The following is a 23,518-nucleotide window of genomic DNA, read 5'->3' as shown; positions in this document are numbered from 1 at the left end:
AAAAATACATTTCTTAACTTTCGGGTACTAATGTATTAATGGGTAAATTAGGCATATTCACAAGAGAAAATAATATAACATAAACTCATAAGATAAAAAAACTAAATTTAATAGAGAATTATTATTTATTTCACCAGAAGATGATTCTCCTTATAGTTATGGCCAACTCTACTTTATTTTAAAGCAGAATTTTAAATAAATTTTAAGATCAGAGTCACATGCATTTTCAGTAATACAGGTATTCAATATAATGATGATCTTGTGTGTGGAGGGTTTGTTATAATATTTTTACTGTAACAAGATTTGAATGTGCTACCAGTGAATTGATTTTACTTCTTTCTTCTGAGAGTTGTGAAATATAGAAGTAGTAACATTACAGTTCTCCTTTTGGAATCAATTTACAAAATGGTAGAATCATCTCCAGATAATTGTATGTTTTATTCAGTGAAAATAAGAAACTGCACTGAAAACATTTTAAAACCAATTGGAGGAATATTGATGGTGTTTCTCTAAGAAAAGTTTAGGGCATTCTGATTAAGCTGGTGAAGGTGGAACCTTGAGCAGCAGCTCTGGGGATGAAATGCCATTTTAGATACAATTCTAGCTTTTTTCTGCCAGGTTTGCAGAAGAGTGTGTAACTGCCTTTGGTACCATTCTAGAGCACAGGATGGTTTGCAGGGCTTGGAGAGGCTTGACCAGCTGTGCCTCTGCTGGTATCCTGCAGAGTAGGCAGGCCTGGCGAGTACTGGAGCAGCCGAAGCCCCATTTGGCTTGTCACTTTACCCTGGGTTTTCTTCTTTTTTAACCTCTCTTTGGAAACTTTAAGGATAAATATACAGGTTAATGTAAATTAAAATGCGGACCAACCTTGAAGAATCCCTGAGTAGACAAAGCCAGTTAGGCCTCACAAATGAACTTAACCTTGCTTAATTTGCATACATAATTGAAGCTTAACTTGGGCTATTTCTTGTAAGTGCCTACATTTAAAGAAAAAAAAAAAAGAAACTGAAGGCGAACCAACAAGAAGCCACCAACTAAAAGAGTTATATAACTAGGGACTTTCCAACAGGATAGACCAAACAAGACAACTGTATAACTGTAGCCAATCAAATATGGGGTTTTTTTGGTTTGTTTTTTTTGCTTTACTTCCTTGTTCATCCTATAAAAGCCTTCTCAACAAAGCCCTCCGACCACTTCTGGTTTGGAGCTATCTGATTTATGAATCACTATTTGCTCAAATAAATGCTTAAGAATTTTATTGTGCCTCAGTTCACCTTATAATACAGCAAAAGAAAAATAAAAGAAGAGATCACATGCTGAGTCACATAAATAATTAGGGCCATGTCATCATGGAATCTGTGAGCAAGAAATATCTGCTATTTTACTCTGCATCGCCACCCATAGCACCTAATTTAAGCTAGTAATTTCTCAATAAAGAAGGTAGAGATAATTGAAAGCAAAGGCAGACTTCGATCCAAATGCTAGCTCTACCACTTATTGCTGAGATTGAAGTAGTAACTCCTGCCTCAAAAAGTTGTTGAAAGTGTTAAACGAATCTCCCTGTTTCTCTCCCTCTTACACACACACACACACACACACACACACACCGGTAGGAAGCATGTAAGTACCTGATAAGGTAAGAGAAAACAAATTTTTCTTGAAAATTTTTCTAGCTTAATAACTTACAGCTTAGCATGCTTTTCTGTTTTGCAAGAGATGCATCGCTGGATGGTTGATTGATTAACTCCATAGACTCCGAGCCATGTAAAAGTTCCTCCCACTGAGATTGTCCAAAAAGTGTGCCGCCTGAGAGGGTCTATGTCAAAACTACAAGGCAAAGAGAAATGAGTGCGTAAAGATGTTCCTCTGATGCCCAGATGTTATTTTAGGTAATGAGGTCATGCAGTTAAATCTTGGTAAAGCATGAAAAAGTAGCATTGAACATACTCAAATATGTATAGTCGAGATCCATTTGCTGATTGCTCAAATACATTATATATTCCACCAGCATGAGCTGATCCTTGAATGAGGACAGATAAGAAGCCAACAATCATGACAATCATCTGAAATGCATCTGTCCACACCACTGCTTTTAATCCTCCCTGAAATGGAGAGAATGGAGATGAGTACTTGAAAACGAAGCCTGCAACTCTTCCAGCTCTGCACAGTCTCCCTGCTGGTGCTTCATTCAGCAACAGTCACTGAGCATCTTTTATGTGCCTAGATCTATGTTAAGCATGGGAATGCAATGGTAATTGAAAGAGACAGGTCCCTTTCTTAACCTCATAGAATTTATAATCTAGTGGTAGAAGCAAATATTAGACAATAACATAGCTACTTACTTAAAATTGTGAGAAGTGCAATGAAAAAGAATAGGTTGTTGTGAGAGGATGCAGCAGGGAGTCCTGACCTGGTTGTGAGCAAGTGACAGTCAAGCTAAGTTCTGGAGAATGAGTGGAAATTTACCAAGTCTAGATGACAAAGGGGGAGGGGCATCACGAGTGAAGGAAGAAGCAGCATGATATCTGAGAAAATGAAGAAAAGCGGGAGTATGTAGATCAAAGAGTGATCCCAAAGGGGAGGTTGCTGAATCATCTAGAAGCCAGAGCAAACCAACCCTGACAAGGCCATGTAAGTGATTTCTCACGGGCAATGAGAGAGCATTAGAGATTATATGAGGAGAGATTGTTTGTTTCTCAGTAGTTTCATTGATGGTTATATGGACAATGGATTGCAGGACTATAGAAGAGAAGCAGTCCAGAGACTAGTTCAGAGTTTATTTCAGTAGCACATGAACAAGGTAATTGGCAGATTGAAGTAAGGTAGAGATGGAAAGAAGTTGATGGATTTCTTAAACATGAAAAAGTGTTTAGGAGGTAAAAATCAACATAGCTTATGATTCATTGAATACAGGTGATGAAGAATGAAGGATCCTCATCACCTGGCTCTGTCTGGTACAACTTGAGACATTTTTTTTTGTAAAACTGGTGACAGTGAATACATTTTGGGAAACTGAGATGGTAGAGTACTGAGAAAGAAGATAATAGCTAGGGAGGAAGGTTAGATGCTAGACATTTGTGCAGAAAAGAGTTTTAATAGTATAGGATTGCCAAGTAGTGAGATGAGAAAACCTGAGATTCAGGAGGATGAATCTAAGAGTAGAGCTCAGGATAGCTTGATTAGATAAGGGGTTAGAGCAGTGGTTATCAAACCTGCCTCCCCTTGACAGTCACCTAGGAACTCAAAAGGAAAAAAGAAAAAGAAAAAAACAATGTCCAAGCCTCATCGCCAGGGATTCTGACTTAATTGAGGTCTGGGTTGGGGTCCCATTTTCTGTGGCTTTTGAAAGCTCTCCAGTTGACTCTAATGTAGAATTCTAGTTGAGAACATGTAGGCAAGAAGAAAGAAGGAAAGACAGAGTCTGCTGTACCATTCCAGGTATGGAAGCCTTTGAGAACCATGGTGAAGGCTGAATGTACAAATGGAGAAAGATGAAATGAAGTAGTATATTAAAAAGTGCTCTGAAAATGAATAAGCAATATAAAAATGAAATGACATGATATTTTTAACATTGAGAAACAGAATTATCATCCCTGGTTACTCCTACAGAGTGTCAAAGAACTTTGTGAAAAGCTGACAAGCTTCATCTTTATCTTGAGGGGAAAAAAGAGAGAGAGAGAAAGATGGGTTGTCCCATCATTTCTTTTGTAATTAAAATTAAAATTGAATTAAAAATAGACATTTGAATTACTTGCCAAAGACACCATATTTGTATTTTTTTCATGATTTGAGGAATAATAAATTTCTTGCCTCCCACCTCTTAGGTAGCCTCATCTTGGTTTACTTTAAAGACGTTAAGCCTTCCAAACCCATATTTTAACATCAGATTTTAGTACTATAAAGACCAAAAGTCAAAAGCCTCAGTGTGCAGAGACCACTTGGCATTGGTTACATAAAAATTTTGCATAAACCTGAACATTAGTTAGACATGAGTCAAGAGAGAAAACCACTTAATCAAATATTCACCAAAAGACAGATTATAGCCACCATGAAGACTTCTCTGACTCCTTTGTACAAGTCTTTCTCTCCCTCTCACACACACACACATACACACACTTGCACACTCCACTAATATCCTATAACCCTGATTGTGCCTTGTGTGTCACTTATGTATTTAATCAGTCTATGTTGTTTTGAGTCTAATGTTCACCTTGCTAAATAGCAAACCCCTGGATGGCAGTAATCACTTATATTTTTCATCTCTTTTACTGGTTATTTTAGAAATGTTATGCATCCACAGGATTGTGAGAGTGAAGAGACTGGAATATGAGCAAAGGTATTAGATGAACAGGTCACAATTTGGGTGAGACACTGAAGCCTCTATTTTGGCTAGAGAGAGAAGAGATGTTACAGAGGTGAAGTGAGGAGAGATTAGATGGGTGGATTGATTCACATAATTAAATATTTTCAACAGAAGGCTAACAAGCTTATATTTTATCTGTGAACAATGGGGAACGAGAATTAGGTCAATCAAGCAGCATGAAGAAGTGGATGTCCTATGTTTTCTATGCTTCTATTCCTCTTTTCTTCTATTACTTAGATCAATTGAAGATTTTTTAAAAATTTCTTATCCACTTTGTTTAATTTAAATGGGTCCCCTCAAAATTTTGCCATGCATTTTTAAAGTCAAAATGTAAGCAAAGTCTTAATCCCCAACAACTCAAGGATTATGAAATTTTTAAGTCTGATTACTCTTTCTGATTTACATGGTATTGTTGTAGAATTTGGAAGTTATTCTTTTTCATAATTCCCAAGTTATACAATAAAAATAAAAATAGGTATATTTTATATTATAGATTGTATTACAAGGGTACTGCAGAAAGTTAGTGGAAAAACAGAATTAAAAGATAATACAAATCTTTTCATAAACTTTTTGAAGTAAACTTATAAATAACATTTAATAATATAGAAATTATAATATAAAATAATTGTTATCATTACACACCAAAAATTGTTTGACTATACTTACTAAATGTGTGCTATTTTATTTTCTTATTATCACTTATTTCATTTAAAACTGTCATACTGTAATATTTTTCCTTCTTCCATAGTACTTCCTCTAGATTTTTCTTACGAGAAAATCTGTTATTGATAAATTCTCATTTTTGACACTCAATTACTGAAAGATAGTTTTGTTGGAAACACAATTATAGGTTTTTTCATCAAAGCTTTGAAGACATTATTTCCCTGTTTCTGGCCACCATTGTTGCTAAGAAGTCTGCCAAGAGTGTTCCCTTGGAGGTATCTCTTTTTCTCCTCTCTGGCTCTTTTTAAGGCCTTCTATTTGTATCTGCTGATCTATAGTTCCACTAATGTGCCTAGATATGGACTTTTGTTTTTCATTCTGTCCTTTAAGGCTGCACTTTCTTAATCTGTAGATTCTCAACTTTTATCAGTTCTGAAAAATTTCACACTGTAATTTTTTGAAATATTGCCTCTCATCCATTCTCTCTGTAGTCTCCTCTGAGACTCCAATTGGTCATAAATTAGACCTTCTTATTTTGTCCTCCACAAGTCTCCATTTTATTTTAATTTTCCCATCTCTTTATTTCTCTATTACACATTGTTATTTCCTTAAATATATCTTCCAACACACCAATTATCTCTTCATATATATCTGCTCTTTATCATAGAAATGAGATTGTGTAGTTATCCCTAATACTTACTCATTTTTGAAAATGCATCCTTTGGAGGGTGGCCACTGCCAACAGCCAGCACAAGCATGGGGATGTCAGGAGCTGAAGGGAGCCCCTGCCAACAGACTGCAAGAGTACAGGCTGCCATTGCACAAGTGGCCCACCACTGCCACAGGCACCACAGCTGTGTAGGTGGACCACCACTGTAAAAGCAGCCCACTGCCACAGCAGCAGCCACCACAGTCATGCAAGTGGCCCACCAACCACTCAAAGGCATTGACACAAGGAGGGTCACCAGGGAAGCATGAGGAAAGAGGTGAGCAAGCACAGATCCATGACCCAGTGGCCCAACCCAAAGGTGGAATTAAGCTGCCCCCCTGTGGTAATGCACCTAGGAATGGAAGGTATGTGAGCAGCCCACACTACTGCCTTGATCTGGAAAGAAACAAATGCAGAACTCCTGGACACCATAGAAACCCATTAGAGCCAAATAGCGTAAGGAAGAAAACTCCCAACCAACACCAACCCATCCATCAACAAGTGGAAGCAAGGACCCAGGAGGAACAATTGCCTGTAGGAAAGAGGAAAGAGAAACCCCACCAGAGTCACCCATTCAAACTGATGAGTTCCAGTATGCCTCAGTGCACCCATCAGTGTCATAGGATGCTAGCTGGGATGCCAACAAGCCCTGCCAGGGGCACCCATCCCAGCCAAAGAGTGACAGGGGATGCAGGTGCTTCTTTCAAGAATTTGAGACCTCACCTACATTCTTGATGACCCAACACAGTGTCACTAACCTCAGCAAGTAATCACTAAGTGCCCTAGTTCCTAGGCCATGGAGGCACTCACATGCAACTCCAACACTGAATATGACTGAAGTAACCACATGGAGAATACACTACTGCATCTACCTGGAACCAATACTAAAATACCCTACTCAATGGTCAATATAAAACACATCTATAGGAGAAAAGCCGACTCCAAGTAATAGAAGAAGCCTCTCTCCTCAAAGCCAACTCCAAGTAATAGAAGAAGCCATTACTTTATCAAATGACCAGATATAAATGTAGAGATACTAGAAATAAAAAGAAGGCACCACAAAAGGAATACAATAATTCTCAAGCACCAGACCCCATAGAGCAAGAAACCCTTGAAATGACTGAAAACGAATTCCAAGCAACAATCTTAAGGAAACCCAATAGGACACAAGACTACTCAGTTAGATGACATAACAAAATGAGAAAACTATCCAAAATATGAAGAAGGAAATTTATGAAGAGATTAATACCTTCCAAAAGAATGTAGCAGAACAATTAGAACTGAAGGATTCATTCAATGAATAAGAAACACAACCAAAAGCTTAAGAAGCAGACTAGAGCAAGCAGAAGAAAATTTCTGATAGTGAAGACAGTCTTTTCAAAATAATTCAGACAAACTAAAAAGGGGTGGGGGGTAGAGGGAAGGAGGGAGGCAGGGAGGGAGAGAGAGTGAGTGAGAGTGAGAGAGAGAGAGAGAGAGAGAGAGAGATTTTTAAAAATTAAGAAAATCTAAGAGAGCTAGCAGACAATCTTATGCATGTAAAAATCAGAATCACCAGTATTCTGGAAAGGAAAGAGAAAGGAAAAGGCATAGAAAACCTGTAAAATGAAGTAAGTGAAATAATAGCAGAAAAATTCCCAGGTGCATGAAGAGACATGAAGCTTCGGATCCAGGAGGCTCAAAAATCCCCAAACAGATTCAATTCAAAAAGCTCCTTTCTGAGACACATTATAGTAAAACTGGCAAAACTGAAAGACAAAGAAAGAATCCTACAATTAGCAACAAAAAGCACCAATCACCTATACGGGAGTTCCCATCAGACTAACAGCAGACTTCTCAACAGAAACTCTACGGGATAGGTGAGAATTGTATGATATATTCAAAATACTGAAAGAAAAGAACTGCCAGCCATGAATACTATACTAAGCAAGGCTATCCTTCAGAAATGAAGGAGAAATAGTGTATGTCCCAGACAAACAAAACCGGGAATTCATCACCACACAAATAGCACTACAAGAAATCCTTAAGGAAAACTTGCATGTGGAATCTCAAAAACTATAATCACTACCATGATCACTAGAAAGAACAAAACCCACTGGTAGAACAAAAAGGCAAATGATGGATAGAAAGAAACTATATCTTACCACCTCGAAAAACAATAAATACTGAGCAATCAAAAAAGGGGAAGAAAGGAACAAAAGATATTTAAAGCGTCCACAAGAAAATGGATAATATGCCAGGGATAAGACAGTACCTTTTAGTAAAAAAATTAAATGTAAATGGATTAAATTCAACACTCAAAGACACAGACTTATTGACTGGGTTAAAAAGTTAGACCCAACTATATGCAGTCTACAAGAGACTTGCCTTACCTATAAAGATACACATAGACTAATAGTGAAGGGACGTAAAAAGCTATGGAAACTATACAAATATATGAAAATTAAATAACATGCTTCTGAACAACCTATGGGTCCAAGAAGAAATTAAACAGAAAATCAAAAGATTTCTTGGAATTAATGAACATAAAGACACATCATACCCAAACTGTGGGATATTGCAAAGGCAAAACTTCTTGAAATAAACATTTACATCAAAAGAATAACAATGCTAATCCTCAAAGAACTAGAAAAACAAGAACAATCTAATCTGCAAATTAGCAAACAGAGAGAAATAATTAAGATCAGAGAAGAACTAAATGAAATAGAAACCTTCAAATATGATATAAAAGATCACCAAAAAGTTGGTTTCTTGAGAAGATAAACAAAATAGGCAAACCATTAGTTAGGCTAACTTGAAAAGAGAAGAGAAGAAGCAACCAGAAATGGAAAAGGAGACAATACAACCAATACCACAGAAATACAAAGAATCATTAGAGACTATTATATAAAACTATACACCAACAAATTTGAAAACCTGGAGGAAACAGATAAATTTCTGGACACATACAAACTACCAAAACAGAACCAAGAAGAAATAAAAAACCTGCAATAAAACAAGCAATGAGATTGAAGGAAACATAAATCAGCAGTCTCTCAACAAAGAAAAGCCCAGGACCAGATGGCTTCACTGTTGAATTCTATCAAGTCTTTAAAGAGGAATTAATACCAGTTCTCTTCAAACTATTCCAAAAATTTGAAACAGAGGGCATTTTGCAAAACTCATTCTATGTAGCCAGCATTGCCCTCATACCAAAACCAGAAAAAAACTACAACAAAAAAAGAAAACTATAGTACAATATATTTAGTGAACATAGACAAAAAAATCCTCAACAAAATATTAGCAAACAAAATACAGCAACAGATCAAAAAAAATATATACCATAATCAAGTAGGATTCATCCCAGGGATGCAAGGAAGTTTCAACATATGCAAGTCAATAAATGTAACATACCACATCAACAAAATCAAGATCAAAAACATATGATTATTTCAACAGACACAGAAAAAGAATTTGGCAAAGTTCAACATACTTTCATGATAAAGTCTCTCAGCAAATTATGTATAGAAGGAAATTATCTCAACACAATAAAAGCCATATATGACAAACCCATTGTCAGTATCATCCTTTCACTTAAGAACAAGAACAAGACAAGGATGCCCACTCTCACCATTCCTGTTTAATAGAGTATTGGAAGTACTAGCCAGAGCAATCAGACAAGAGAAAGAAATAAAGTGCATTTGAATTGGAAAAGATGAAGTCAAACTGTCCCTTTTTGCAGATGACATGATCTTATATAGAGAAAAACCTAAAACCTCTACAAAATAACACTTAGAGCTCATAAACAACTTCGATAAAGGTTCGGAACACACAATCAACATGCAAAAATCAGTAGTGTTTCTATACTCCAATAATGAACTAGCAGAAAAAGAAAGCAAGCCCATTTACAAATAGCTCCCCCCCAAATTAAATACCTAGGAATGAATTTAACCAAGGAGGTGAAAGATATCCATAACAAGAACTGCAAATTACCGTTGAAAGAAATTAAGGAGGATACAAAAAGGTAAAAAGACAGAATATACTCTTGGATTATTGGGATTAGCATTGTGAAAATGTCCATACTTCTCAAAGAAATCTACAAATTCAATACAATCCCCATCAAAATGTCAATGACATTCTTCACAGAAATGGAAAAAAAACAATCCTAACATTCATGTGGAACAACAAAAGACCCTGAATAGCCAAAGCAATATAGAGCAAAAAAATTAAAGCTGGAGGCATAATACTGCCCAACTTCAAATTATACTACAAAGTTATAGTAAGCAAAACAGACACTCAGACCAATGGAACAGAATAGAGAACTCAGAAATCAACCCACGTACAGCCAACTGATCTTTGAAAAAGGCAACAAGAACATACATTGGGGAAAAGGCTGCTCTTCAATAAATGAGGCTGGGAAATTGGATATCCATATGCAGAAGAATGAAACTAACCCCATATCTCTAGCTACAAACCAAAATCAACTCAAAATGGATTAAAGACTTAAATATAAGACCTGAAACAATAAAAGTCCTAAAATAATACATAGGGGAAACACTTCAGGAAATAGGACTGGGCAAAGAAGTTAAGAATAAGATCCCAAAACCACAGGTAATAAAGGAAGTAATAAACAAATGGTATTATATTAAATTAAAAAGCTTCTGCATAGCCAAAGAAACAATTAAAGAGCAAAAAGACAACCTACAGAATATTTTCAAAATATTCATCTCATAAGGGATTAATATCCAGAATATGCAAGGAACTCAACTTAGTTAAAAAAACAAATGACCCAATTAAACAATGGGAAAAGGAGATGAATAGACATTCTCAAAACAAAATACACAAATGACACATGAAAAAATGCTCAACAGACACATGAAAAAATGCTCAACATTACTAAGCAGCAGCGAGATGCAAATCAAAACCACATTGTGATGTCATCTCACCCCAGTTAGACTGGCTACTATCAAAAAGACAGAATAACAAATGTTGTCAAGGATGTAGAGAAAGGAGAACACTTCTACACTGTTCGTGGGACTGTAAATTAGCACAGCCATTATGGAAAACGGCATAGAGTTTCCTCAGACAACTACAGATAGAACTGCCATATGATCCAACAATCCCACTGCTGGGTATATAACCAAAGGAATGGAAATCATCATGTCAAAGGGATACCTGCATTCTCATGTTTATCACAGCTCTATTTACAGTTGTCTAGAGTTGGAACCAACTTAAATATCCATCGATGGAGAACTGGATAAGTAAAATGTGATATATAAACTTAATGGAATACTACTCTGCCATAAAAAAGAATGAAATTCTGCCATTTGTAGCAACATGGATGAACTTAGAGAAAATTATGTCAAGTGAAATAAGCCAGACACAGAAAGAGAAATACCACATTTCCTCACTCATAAGTGAGTGCTAAAAAATAAATAAATAAAAAGAGAGAGAATAGAACTGAGGCCACCAGATGTGGGAAAAAAGAAGGGGGTGGGAGGGGTTGGCAAGAAATTGGTAAAGGCCCACAAAAAATGATTATATTGTGTAATATTGAATATACTAATTATCCTGATAATTATCCTGATAAAATATTGCATATTGCATATTGGTATTGACATTCAATGCTGTACCCCACAGATATGTACACTCAATTATGTTTCAATACAAAAATAAAATTTAAGAAAAACCTGACAATAAATTAAAAGGGAAAAAAAAAAGAAATTGTACCCTTTATTTATTTTAGTTAGTACAGATCTGTTCTTCATTCAGTATTTTTCAATTCCAATACATGCTGTTCTTAAATGGCTAAATCTCATTTATTGTTCAGTTGATACTCATTCATACTACCTTGTTATTTTATACTTCTAATGATATTTTATTATAAGATTACTGTTGGGTCTTTATATGTGGGTATCTTATAGTCTTAAATTGGATTCTTTCTGTAGAGTGGATCTGCATCTTTTTCCTTGCCAGAGCTACAGTGCATCACTAAACTAAAACCACTTCAGCTGCCCTCAGTGATCCTAGCTTAATGTGATAGTCCCAAACTCAGCTACGCCACGTTGCCTCTCACCTAAGGTTCAATATCTCAGTAGTAGTAGGGTTATCAGCATCTGCCCTCAGGTCAGCCCCTTCTTTCCTATCTACCCACTACTCACTCCTTTCAAATACCAGCCCTGATAATTTACTCATTTAAAATTATTTTTTACGTTATCTTATTCTGTTACTTTTTTTTTTGAAGGAAAATTTTCTTGAGGAGCTGTGAAGCTATGATATCTTTTGCAAGCCCAGCAATGCATCAAAAAGTTAACATCCAGAATCTAGTTGTCCTTTCTATGGGCAAGTATCTGAGAGCAATTCATCTCTCATACATAGTCAGAGGCGGAAGGAGCAAGAGCCTTTTTTTTTAACCTAGGTGGAAGGAGGTGTGTCTGAAATAGAATTACGGTAGTTAGAATAGAATGGAGAAAAATAAAGACAAAACTTTGAGTTCAAAGAATTGGTATTTGCAAGAATGAAAAAGAGAGATAAGGACATTTTAAAATTGTGCAAGTATATAATCAGGATATATATATATATATATGTATATATATATAACAATGAGTATGCACATAATGTCAAAATACATGAATCATCTGCTATATGGTAGTTTATCAATTATTTTATTTTTCTGTATAGAAGAGGAAAGAGAACCCAACTGTTTGGGACCATTGCCATATTCTTAACTGGTTAATTATAGCCTGCACATGGTGCAATGACTCAGAAGAATAAAGATTCCAGCTGCAGGGCATAAGCAAATAATAGGTGCTCTACAAATGTTTGTTTAATTAAACTAATTGTAAGAATTACATAAACGTGTTATCAATACCACCCAGGTTTCTTGATTAAAAACTGAGCTTGTGTAAAGCCAAATGTTAAATGTAATCCAGGCTTGTGCCGAAGTAAGAGACAAAAACAAGGTGTGGAACCCACAAGTTTATAAAATACCAGTCCTACTTGCTCACTCATATGTGTATTTTGTTATTTTTTAACCAGTATACATTGAAGTATAAATGCTATTTATGGTTTATAACCACTGTTAATGAGAAAACTTTTTTTCCTTAAAAGTTGCATAGGGTCACCTATCCTCTCATCAAGGAGGCATTTCTTTTACTCAATCTTCTCTTATTAGGCATGACTTTCTTGAATGAGCCCAGAGCCTAAATTCTCCTAATGGTTGGTATTGAAAAAGATTTTTAAATAAAACAATAGCGTTTTCCTCAGGAAACTGTGATAGATAAGCCAAAATACTACTATACAAGTTTGGAATAGCAATTTCTTCTATAAATTAGATGCCCCATTGTTGATCTGCCCTTATCCCGTGGTTAGGAGGTATTGATAAATACTTTTCACAGTTCAATACATACCAGGGTACAGTAGAATGTGCACACAATTCCTGTTGCAAACACTGAGCCCCAGAGATCAAACCCAGTCACTATGAAAGGAGAAAATAATATTAAAATTTCTCTCACAAAAGTGAAAGAGCAAGCTTTATGAGGAAAAAGTCACAATTTTTTTGTCAGTGTTTTTTGTGGGTAAAACAAAAGCAAATTAGAGTCCCCCCCCCCGCATTAAATTTTCTCACCTGAGAAAGATTATTACATGATCATACCTCAAACCAGCCCACAAGTTTTATGTAATGTTCACATTTTTCCTCCTAAAACTCTGTACCTTCTCAGTCCAAATATTTTCTATTGTTTGTTTTCTTGACAGTTATTCTAAGTACTCTGAAACCTCCTAAACATCAACCTTGAATTAATATTTCTCAAGTAAGCATATTTCCCAATTAAATTGAATATTGAGGAATTTCAGTATAGTAGGGGTCATTGTGAAATTTATTTTCAATTTTGGTTGGTTTTGTTTGTTTGTTTCTTTTTGTTTCTAGGATTCCAGTCTCTTGAAAGGGTCTGATAGATTTTGGAAGTTTTGGTCCTCCCAGAACTCACGTGGAAATCTGATCCCCAATGTGGCAGTGTTGGGAGCTGTTTGAGTCATGGGGGCAGATCTCTCATGAACAGATTAATGCTCTCCCTGGAGGTGGGGGTAGGGCGTAAGTTTTCACTCTATTAGTTCCCATCATAGCTGATTGTTTAAAAAGACCCTGGCACCTCCCTTCTCTCTCTCTCTGCTTCCTCTCGCCATGTGATCTGCTGGTACCCACCGGCTACCTGCCACTTTCCGCCATGAGTAGAAGCAGCCTGAGGCCCGCACCAGATGCAGCTGTCCCAGAATCATAAGCCAAATAAACCTCTATCTCTGTTCTTTATAAATTACCCAGTCTCAGGTATTCTGTTATAGCAACACAAAAACGGACTGATACATTGTCAACTATATATCATAACGTAATTATTACAAGCACCTTTTACTCTTGTACTCAGACTATCTACCTAATGAACACACTGAAAAAGGACCATATATCATATGCATAGATGACCTTACTTAGAGGTTGTGCATATTCAAGACCAAAACTGCCATCGTTTAAATGATTAAAAAACAAAAAACCCAAACGAACAAAAACAATCAAACTGAGTGTTTATTAACATGGGAGGCAAAATTAAATAACTGTTTGCATTATTTTTGATGTCTAATCAATTTTTAGAGCTTTATATAGTGACTGCTACAGTAATTCAAAGCAACTTAACCATAGGAATACCTCAACAAGGTATTTTATTTATAGTTGTCCAAGGTGAGAATTCAGGCATGAAAATGGTGGAATATTCCCAAGCGAGTGTAGATGACTCACCCTGATTGAGGGCCAGAGCAGGAGCATATACCACGACTCCTGCGTAGAGAATCTGGTGGAAAAATAATAATCAGAGAACAGTGAGAAACATGACCTGGAAAGGAAAACTGCTTAGAAAGTTCTTTGTTAACCTTAGAGATGTATTTCGTTCCGCTTGTTTACCAAACATTGCATTCCCATTTACTCTCATTTTGAAGTTGTTTCCCACGGTGACTTGTTTGGAGAGGGGATATAAGCATTATATGGAGGAAGAGGGTGGAACTTTCAACATTACTGCTAATTTTCAGATTTTATCTGAGGTTGTATTTGCTATATTTCTATCTTTTATTGAAGTTGTATTTGTAATATTTCTAAAGGATACAAAAATAGCCTTCAAGTTAAGTTTTTGACTTATCTTCCCTGTACCTGCTCCCCTCATGCACACATCAGGATGGGGGCTGACTTCACTAGAAGCTTTACTAAGGAACAGAAGCACATTTTAGCAGTTGGTTGAAATATGGAATTTAGAGTGGAAATGAAAAGAATCTGTGGGAGAAAGTATTGCGTGGAAAAGACTAACAATGTGGGTGATGTACATAATGAATATATCTTTTAACTCTCAAAATTGCAACTACTGCAGTGATGGAAATGGGTTCAGTTCCCATTTTATTTTAAATGGTTTTTCACCATTTAGAAATCCATGTGAGAGTCATAAAAGGCAAACATCTGTGGGCAAGTCAAAGAGCATTGCTTTCCTCCCATTCTCTTGCTTAAATCAATCAGTGGGTAGGAATTTTGATTAAGAAAAGGGAAGATGCTTATCTTCTAGCAGAAAGTACTTGATGAGTAGCAGAGAATGCACCAATGGTGTGCCACAGGCAAGTTGGGGCAGCACAAACACTCCCCAAAGTGTGGAGGATGGGAAAGAGTCCCTAAGAGGAGAGTAGGAGTATTGGCTGGGAATATTGTCTTAAAATGACTTTCATCAAAACAGTCATTTCTGGCTCAACGCAGTTAACCAGTGACAACAATAAAAAAAAAAAAAAGACCAGGTACCAGACAGTTCCATATTTAAAGCAACTTGTACAGATTATGTAGGAATGAAATAGTCCAAATCTATTGGGTCTGTGCAAGGTAGACATCTCTCAATGTAATCATGTCTTGAAAGTTCTATTTTTAGAAGAAAGTAGTGTCTTCTTAGTATTAAGTCTGTCCTTTAATTGAATTAATTGCCCCCAAATAAACAAACCTGTATCTGTAACCCCACAGTTTCCACATCTGCAGACACCATTAACCCCTTACCGTCTGCACAATGTAGGTTACTGTTGCTGCATAGCGAACTGTTTTGTTGAATCGTAGCTGTAAGTACTAGAGAGAACAGAGAAAAGATATGCATAGTCAGCGAGTTTTAGATAAGAGCTGCTAAAGTTCTGTTTTGGGGTTTTTTTGTGTGTGTTTTTTTTCTTTTTGGTATTCCTCTGGGTTTAGAGCTGTGGACTTCTAATTTGATTTTATGATATGTATCCTTGGAAGCAACAGGAAAAAGGCATGGATTGTCAAAAGTCAAAGATATGTTAAAACTTAATTCTTGCTCACGTTTCTCATGGTTGTCAGAGAAGATAAGTTGCTTAAATAAAAATCCACCTCTTCTGCCTTTCCACCTACCCATTTTATTAACCACATATTTGCCACAGCAATTCTTTTAAAGCAGAGCTCTGGTCATATGACACTTTTTCTCAAAGTCTGCAATGATTTTCATTGTTAAGGAAACAAATAGCACATTCCAGGCTTGATATGCCAAACCCTCTATTGTCTGTCCCATAACCTACCTATCTTAAGTCACACCACTAACCCTCACACATAAAATCATCATTTATTGTTTAACCAACATGTTTTGTACTTTCTGACCTTTCTTTGTTTAGGCAGAACTCTCAATGTGAGAGCTTCTCTCCCCAAATTTCACCAATTCTTAATCATCTCTCAAGAAGCATGGCCCAATTGTAATTCCTAACTTCCTCATACTTTCTCCTCTGAGCTGGTATCATACTTATACTAAGCCCATTTTATGGTGTCAGTTACCATCTTGTATTTTGGTGTTGAATTTGTTTATCTCACTGTATTAGTTCCCTATGGATACTGTAACAAATTACTACCATTTAGTGGCTTAAAATAGCAGAAATGTACTTATACTAAGCCCATTTTATGGTGTCAGTTACCATCTTGTATTTTGGTGTTGAATTTGTTTATCTCACTGCATTAGTTCCCTATGGATACTGTAACAAATTACTACCATTTAGTGGCTTAAAATAGCAGAAATGTATTCTTTCACACTTGAGAAGGCCAGAAGACCAAAAGCAATTTCAGTGTGCCAAAATCAAGGTGTTGGCAGGATCACACTCCCTCAGAAGGCTGTGGGGAAGAATCTGCTTCTTGCCTCTTTGAGCTTTTGGTGGCTACTGGCAGTCCTTCGTTTCTGGCTGCATCACTCCAGTCTCTGCCTCCGTAGTCACATTGCCTTCTCTTTTGTCAGTCAATCTCCCACTTCCTCCTTCCCATAAGGGAACATGTGATTGTATTTATATTTAGGCCCACCTGGGTAATCTGGAATAATCTGCTCATCTCAACATCCTTAATTTAGTCATACTTGCAAATACCCTCACCCCCTTTTCTTTTTAACCACATAAGGTAGCATTTACAGTTTCCAGAGGTTAGGCATGGATATATGTTTGTGGGGGGAAGGGTGTGCTTTTTTTCAACCTACCACATTTGCCTTCCCTAGTACACATAAGAAGTGTTCTATTTTATTCATGTTTATCTGTGGCATTTATGTATTCATTCACTCAACAAATATTTGTTACCTTCGTATTGCATTCTGACACACAATGATAAGCAAATATGACACAGTCCATGCCACAGAGGATCTTACAGATTAGATGAAGTGAGCATTAACAATATTTATTCCAATAAAAGTAAAGTTACGATTGTGATATATATAGAAGAAAAGCTACGAAGATCTGTAAACATACTAAATAGCAGGGTCTAATTTACTCTTGGAGGTAAGGAAAGGTTTTTCTGATTAAGTATTCTAGAAGACACCAATATATGTCTTCCAGGGCATAAAAAACATGTATGGAATGAACAAAAGTATTTTATAACACCATTTACTATGATGAAATAATATTCAATACTTCTACCTTCTACCTAAACATCTAATTTCTCAAAATATAAATATAACCATTATAATACCATCACTGTTATTTAAAGGGGAATTAAAAAGAAAGCAATTTACCAGGAAAAAATGTGTAATGTATCAATGCTCAGAAACCACTATACAGGAAGACATAGTGAAGTAGTTACCCATGTGTTATTATAATGGAAAACTTGGGATTGAGGAGAAGTAGGTAGTTCAGAAGCCATTTAGTCCAAGAAGTCCAAAAAAGAAAAAAAATAAAATGAGGCAGCAGATAGACACTAGCCTTTAAGTTAGTGTCATGGGTAAATAATAACAGATTGGGCTTATTAGTGTATGTTAAGAGAAACGGGGGCATAACCTAAACAGAAGTGAAGATAACATTATGAGACAAATTTTGGGTTGTTTTTTTTTGTTTGTTTGTTTTGGTTTTTTTTAATCTGGAAGCTGGCTGGTAAGGGGATCTGAACACTTGACCTTGGTGTTACCAGCGCGACACCCACATATTCCCAGGTGAGCTAACCCCAGCCCAAGTTTTCTTTGCTGTTTTTCTTTTGGCAGCTGGCCAGTAACACTGATTTAAACCCTGGACCTTGGTGTTACCAGTACTGGGCTATAACCAGGTGAGCTAACTGACCAGCCGATAAGACTAATTACAAACTGTTCAAGTGGGGATAATGTAAATGTATGATATTGCAAATGAGCTAAGCCTAATATATAACTCAAGGATGAGAACAATTCCTTCTGTTTTGATATGGGACAGGGTAGCAATATAGTGGGACAGATGGCATATCTCAGTCTTGAAATCCCACTGCATATAAGAGCATTTAATCAGTTAGCTATTGCTGTATAACACCTACCATAAAACTCATTGGCTCAAAAATCAAGGACTTATTATTTCTTATAACTCTGAAGCATTGGCTGGGTGGTGTCACTGCTTGTTACACAAGGTTTGTCAGTTGGCTGCAATCAGCTGGAAGATCAACTGAGCACGAAGGTCTAAGATGGCCTTACTCACATGTCTGGCACTTGGTGTTGGCTCTTGGCTAAGGTGCCTCCATCCTCCTCTTTGTGTCTACTTATGCTCCAGAAGCTAGACCAGCTATGCCAGCCTCCTTACATAGCAGTTTCAGGGCAGCATTCCAAGAGGACAAAGGCAGAAGAGGCCTAGGCTCCAAACTCACACAGAATTATTTTTGCCACATTCTTGTGGTCAAAGCAAGTCACAACAGCAGCCCAGGTTTAAAGGGTGGGGAAATAGACACCACCTCTTTTATACTTTAGTGTTGAAAAAGACCCCGAAAAGTATATCTTTGAATAGGTAATAGAGAATGGAGGATGAACAAGAAAACAAATTCAAGATGCTTAGAGAGACTGAGTGGTATAAATTTGGGGACAGCAACAACAACAAAAATACAAAATTCTTAAGTAGCATTTCCCATTTGCCAGGCTCTATTAAAAGGATTTGCATCTAATACCTTATTTACTCTTCACAGATATCCTTTGAGATAGATGTTTTTATTATCACTATTAAACATGTGAAAACCAAGTACAGAGATAAGTAATTTCCTCAAAAGTCATGCAGTTAGCAAGTGGCCAAGTTGTCATTCAAAGCCAAGTAGACTGAGTCTAGAGTCCACACTTTTAACCCCTGCGCCATAATGCCAACTCTTATAAAGCAAGAGGCAATCCCCAAATAAGCTCATATGCACTTTACACAATCTGGATGTCTTCTCTTCTATTAAAATTTTTTAAATATGTAAAGGGCAACAATAGTAAATATTCTCACAACAATTTTTATAATTTAAATTCAATGGCATCTCTATATTTCCTATATCTGTGCTAATTTAATAATTTAAAAGGAGTTTTAAATTTCCTTAGTTACATACTTGCAATTGGTTTAATTGCAATTATAGTAACTAAACAACTCTACTAAAAACAATTACAGTTTAGCATGTATTAGGGAGTATATATGGAATAGAGAGATTGCTCAGAGTGAGTAAATTGTTCAATAACTTCAAGACAATGTTTTTTATTTAACTTCAATTTCTGTAAAATATACTAATTTATAGAGTGTACATGTGTATACAACTTTTTACTTTAAAAAGTTATTGTGTGTTAAAGTACTCAAGTTTTATTTGCCGTAGTTGTTGAGCATTAGGGCATTTAAAGATCATGCAGTGCATGGTACAATTGCTCAGTGTATACAAGAGTCCTTTAAAAAGTTCATGGAAAGATTTGTATTATCTTTTAATTCTATTTTTCCACAAACTTTTTGAAGTACTCCTGTATGTGTGCCTTGTACTTTGAAAGACATCTGGCATCCCTGCACACAACTACCTAAACTCCAGTAGTGCCCCTCCGATCAATGTGACAACCAAATTGCCCCACAGATATCCAAAGTGCACAATGGAATACTACTCAGCTATAAAAACTAATGAGATACTGCCATTTGTGCTCAGTGTATACAAGAGTCCTTTAAAAAGTTCATGGAAAGATTTGTATTATCTTTTAATTCTATTTTTCCACAAACTTTTTGAAGTACTCCTGTATGTGTGCCTTGTACTTTGAAAGACATCTGGCATCCCTGCACACAACTACCTAAACTCCAGTAGTGCCCCTCCGATCAATGTGACAACCAATGCTCAGTGTATACAAGAGTCCTTTAAAAAGTTCATGGAAAGATTTGTATTATCTTTTAATTCTATTTTTCCACAAACTTTTTGAAGTACTCCTGTATGTGTGCCTTGTACTTTGAAAGACATCTGGCATCCCTGCACACAACTACCTAAACTCCAGTAGTGCCCCTCCGATCAATGTGACAACCAAATTGCCCCACAGATATCCAAAGTGCTCACTCCTTGTGGCACCACCCTCACTGGGATGCTGCTCTACATAACTGGGCCCTCCCACCTCTTTGACCTTATCTTTTACCATTCTCAACTTTGCTCACTCTTCTCCAAGAACACTGATTTCTTTGCTGTCATTCAACATGCCAATCACATTTCCCTCTTGGGGCCTTTGTGTCTGTGCCTCCTGCACCTTGGGGAGTTCTTCCCGTGTCTGTGCAACTGCTTGCTTTCTCCACATGTGCTATTATTAGTAAAGTTTTACTTGACCATCCTCCTTCTCTCTACCTTATTCTATTTACTTTTTCTCTATTGTCTTTTGTAGGGCAGGATAGCATAGTGATTCAGCATGTGATCTCTAAACTTAGACTGCCTGGATTTGAAAAACTGCCACTTGCTATCTGTGTGACATTGAGCAAGTTACTTAACTCTATGTGCTTCAGTTTTCTACTCTGCTAAATTGGGATGATAGCACCTACTTAAAAAGGTGCATACCATTTAAATGTTTGTGTCATGATTGTCTTACCTAGAATGTTTATTGACTGCCTTTCTCTGCTATAAAGTAAGTTCCATGAGGGTAGAGACTTGGTTCAATGCTTTATCTCCAGGGCCCAGAAGACTGCATAGAACATAGCAGATGCTTAAAGAGTATTTATTGAATAACTGGCTAGTCATAACACTTATATTCCACATCTGGATAGATTTTTATAATTTAAAAATCTCTTTCACATTAAACTAAGCCTTCATGAAAGAAGGGAGTTATTTTCTATATGGAAACTGGAGTGAAATGTTAAATAACTTGCATGCAAAGTAATCTTGTTGTTAAGCAATGGACTTGGAAATTGAACTTGTATTTTCTTACTCCACGTTTTCTCTCTCTCTCTCTCATTGTGTCTCTCTCTAGCAGTTTCTTAGGCAATCCTACTTTAAATGCATTGCTTTGTTTAAAACAAAAACAAGAAACAGAAAATTCAGCAATTCCTTTGGAAGTCAAAGTCATAGTTGGATAGGAAAACCTAGGCTATATTTATATTTTCAGAAATAAATTATAGAGCAATGAAATATGTGTACATTTTTAGAAGTAAGCATAAATTTAGTCATTTTCTCTTGAATTTACATTTCAGGTAGTAACAGTTGTATGATTCAACCCTAAATATCTTCCTTTTGGAGGAGGGGGAATTAATGTTGAATTTTGGGGATACAATCATCTATGGAATCATTAGTTTTAAGACCTTCTAGAAAATGTTTACTTTCCTGAATGGCTTTTAAAGCCTAGAGTACTGATTTGTATTCATTTAGCTCACAGAATTTAAAAAGTAGGTCTGATAGGGGTCTTCTGCTGTGACAGTAGGGATATTAATGGAAAATTAAAATAAATACCTTTTTCAAGGAAAGTTATTTATGATCACACTTAAATATTGGACATACAAATTCAATTTTGAATATGATGTTTTTATTGAAAATTATTGCAAGACCAAAATACTACTGCCTCATTTCCCTCTTCTTGAAATAATTCCCATATTTGCATTATTTAGAAATTCTTTAATGTTAGAATATTTTATTTTTCAAATATATTACCATTTCCCCTTTAAAAGTTGGAACCGAATAATCATTTGTATTGAAGTGCTTAGCTCTACTGTCTGATGGAAAGGCCACTCGATAGGGATATAAACAAAATAGTTTCTCAATTTGACTTTATTCATTACTCGGTCTTGACTAAGTCTTTTATCTGTATTTCAGTTTTCTCACCTGGAAAATTACAATGCTCATGGTATATGTTCAGCTTACTTTTCAGAATAATGATGCTAATAGTAATAAAAATAGCATCAGCTGTCTTTTATTGAGTACCTCCTACAAACAAGGCAATGCATTAGGTGTTTATATACAGGTTCTCATTTAGTCACTGAACTAGTCCTGTGGGATTGACATCATTATTTTCATTCCACATACAGGAAAACAAGTGTGTCTGTATCTAAAGCTTAGACTTTTTCACAATAACATTCAATGTCTTTTCCATAATCTGATAATGGGTAATTGCCCTGAAAAATCAGTGAGTGTTCAACTAACAGGTTTATGTTATAATCAAGATGATGTGTATTATTAGACAAAAAACAAAAAAATAACAAAATCATTTGAGAGAAAATAGTAACTCTTGCTGAAATAGAGAAGAGAGTAGTTCTCTTACCTCATAAGTGCTGGTGATGCCAGATCTGTAGAACACAGGGAGAAAAAGCTCTGATGTGAAGATGATGACAAATGCATACGCAATGAAGAAGAGTATGAAAGATGCCCCAAAGCGGTAGACATCGGAAGGGGTCCCCAAGACAGTGACAGCTGACATGAAGCTGGCTGACAGAGACAAGGCTACTGGGCCAAAGCTCATTTGTCTCCCCCCTACCAGGAACTCACTGGAAGTTGCCTTTTTTCTCTCCTTAATGGCAAAGAACACCCCAATTCCAGAGGAAATGATTAAGAGGGCTACAAATACGACATAATCCCAAACTGCAAAGTTCTTCACCTCCATGCTGGGAAGTAAGGCACCAGAAAGTTGCTTTCAGCCAGGTCTCAGGGAGATATTTCACAAAGCAAAGCTCAGTACAGAAAATGCCTTGCTGAGAGAAGGGACCGTGATTCTGATGACCAGAGGCACTTGTGTGGATCTTCAGACACTGAGTTGTACTCAGAGAAAAATTTCAAAAGTTGACTGCAAAGAAGAATCTCATACTGGTATTGATACCAAGAGATGAGAACTTGAAAGATGACCCTGGCCAAGAAAGAGCTGTCTGTCGTGGATCTTCAGACACTGAGTTGTACTCAGAGAAAAATTTCAAAAGTTGACTGCAAAGAAGAATCTCATAATGGTATTGATACCAAGAGATGAGAACTTGAAAGATGACCCTGGCCAAGAAAGAGCTGTCTGTTCCTCTCCTGAAGCATATGCCACAGAGAAGGAATTCAGATGTGTTCTGAAATTAATAAGCACTGGGGGCGGGATGGACTT

General features: G+C 36.4%; 1 protein-coding gene across 1 annotated transcript in view; it reads right to left on the bottom strand.

The window, feature by feature from the left end:
- The window catches only part of SLC5A12 (solute carrier family 5 (sodium/monocarboxylate cotransporter), member 12), a 67,911-nt gene extending 44,842 nt beyond the window's left edge, over nucleotides 1-23,069 (bottom strand). Inside the window, exons 1-6 of the mRNA XM_008586076.1 lie at nucleotides 22,703-23,069; nucleotides 15,781-15,846; nucleotides 14,500-14,551; nucleotides 13,124-13,191; nucleotides 1,948-2,102; nucleotides 1,687-1,827 (exon numbers count right to left, since the gene is read on the bottom strand). Of these exons, the coding sequence (XP_008584298.1) occupies nucleotides 1,687-1,827; nucleotides 1,948-2,102; nucleotides 13,124-13,191; nucleotides 14,500-14,551; nucleotides 15,781-15,846; nucleotides 22,703-23,041 (821 nt within the window). The 5' untranslated portion in view covers nucleotides 23,042-23,069. The remainder of the gene's footprint in view (nucleotides 1-1,686; nucleotides 1,828-1,947; nucleotides 2,103-13,123; nucleotides 13,192-14,499; nucleotides 14,552-15,780; nucleotides 15,847-22,702) is intronic.
- Nucleotides 23,070-23,518: the final 449 nt, after the last annotated feature.

Source organism: Galeopterus variegatus, unplaced genomic scaffold (assembly GCF_000696425.1).
Source record: "Galeopterus variegatus unplaced genomic scaffold, G_variegatus-3.0.2 Scaffold3820, whole genome shotgun sequence".
In the NCBI taxonomy this organism is placed as follows: Eukaryota; Metazoa; Chordata; class Mammalia; order Dermoptera; family Cynocephalidae; genus Galeopterus; species Galeopterus variegatus.
The sequence above is the reverse complement of the archived record's forward strand: the minus strand, read 5'-3'. Positions and strand labels throughout refer to the sequence as shown.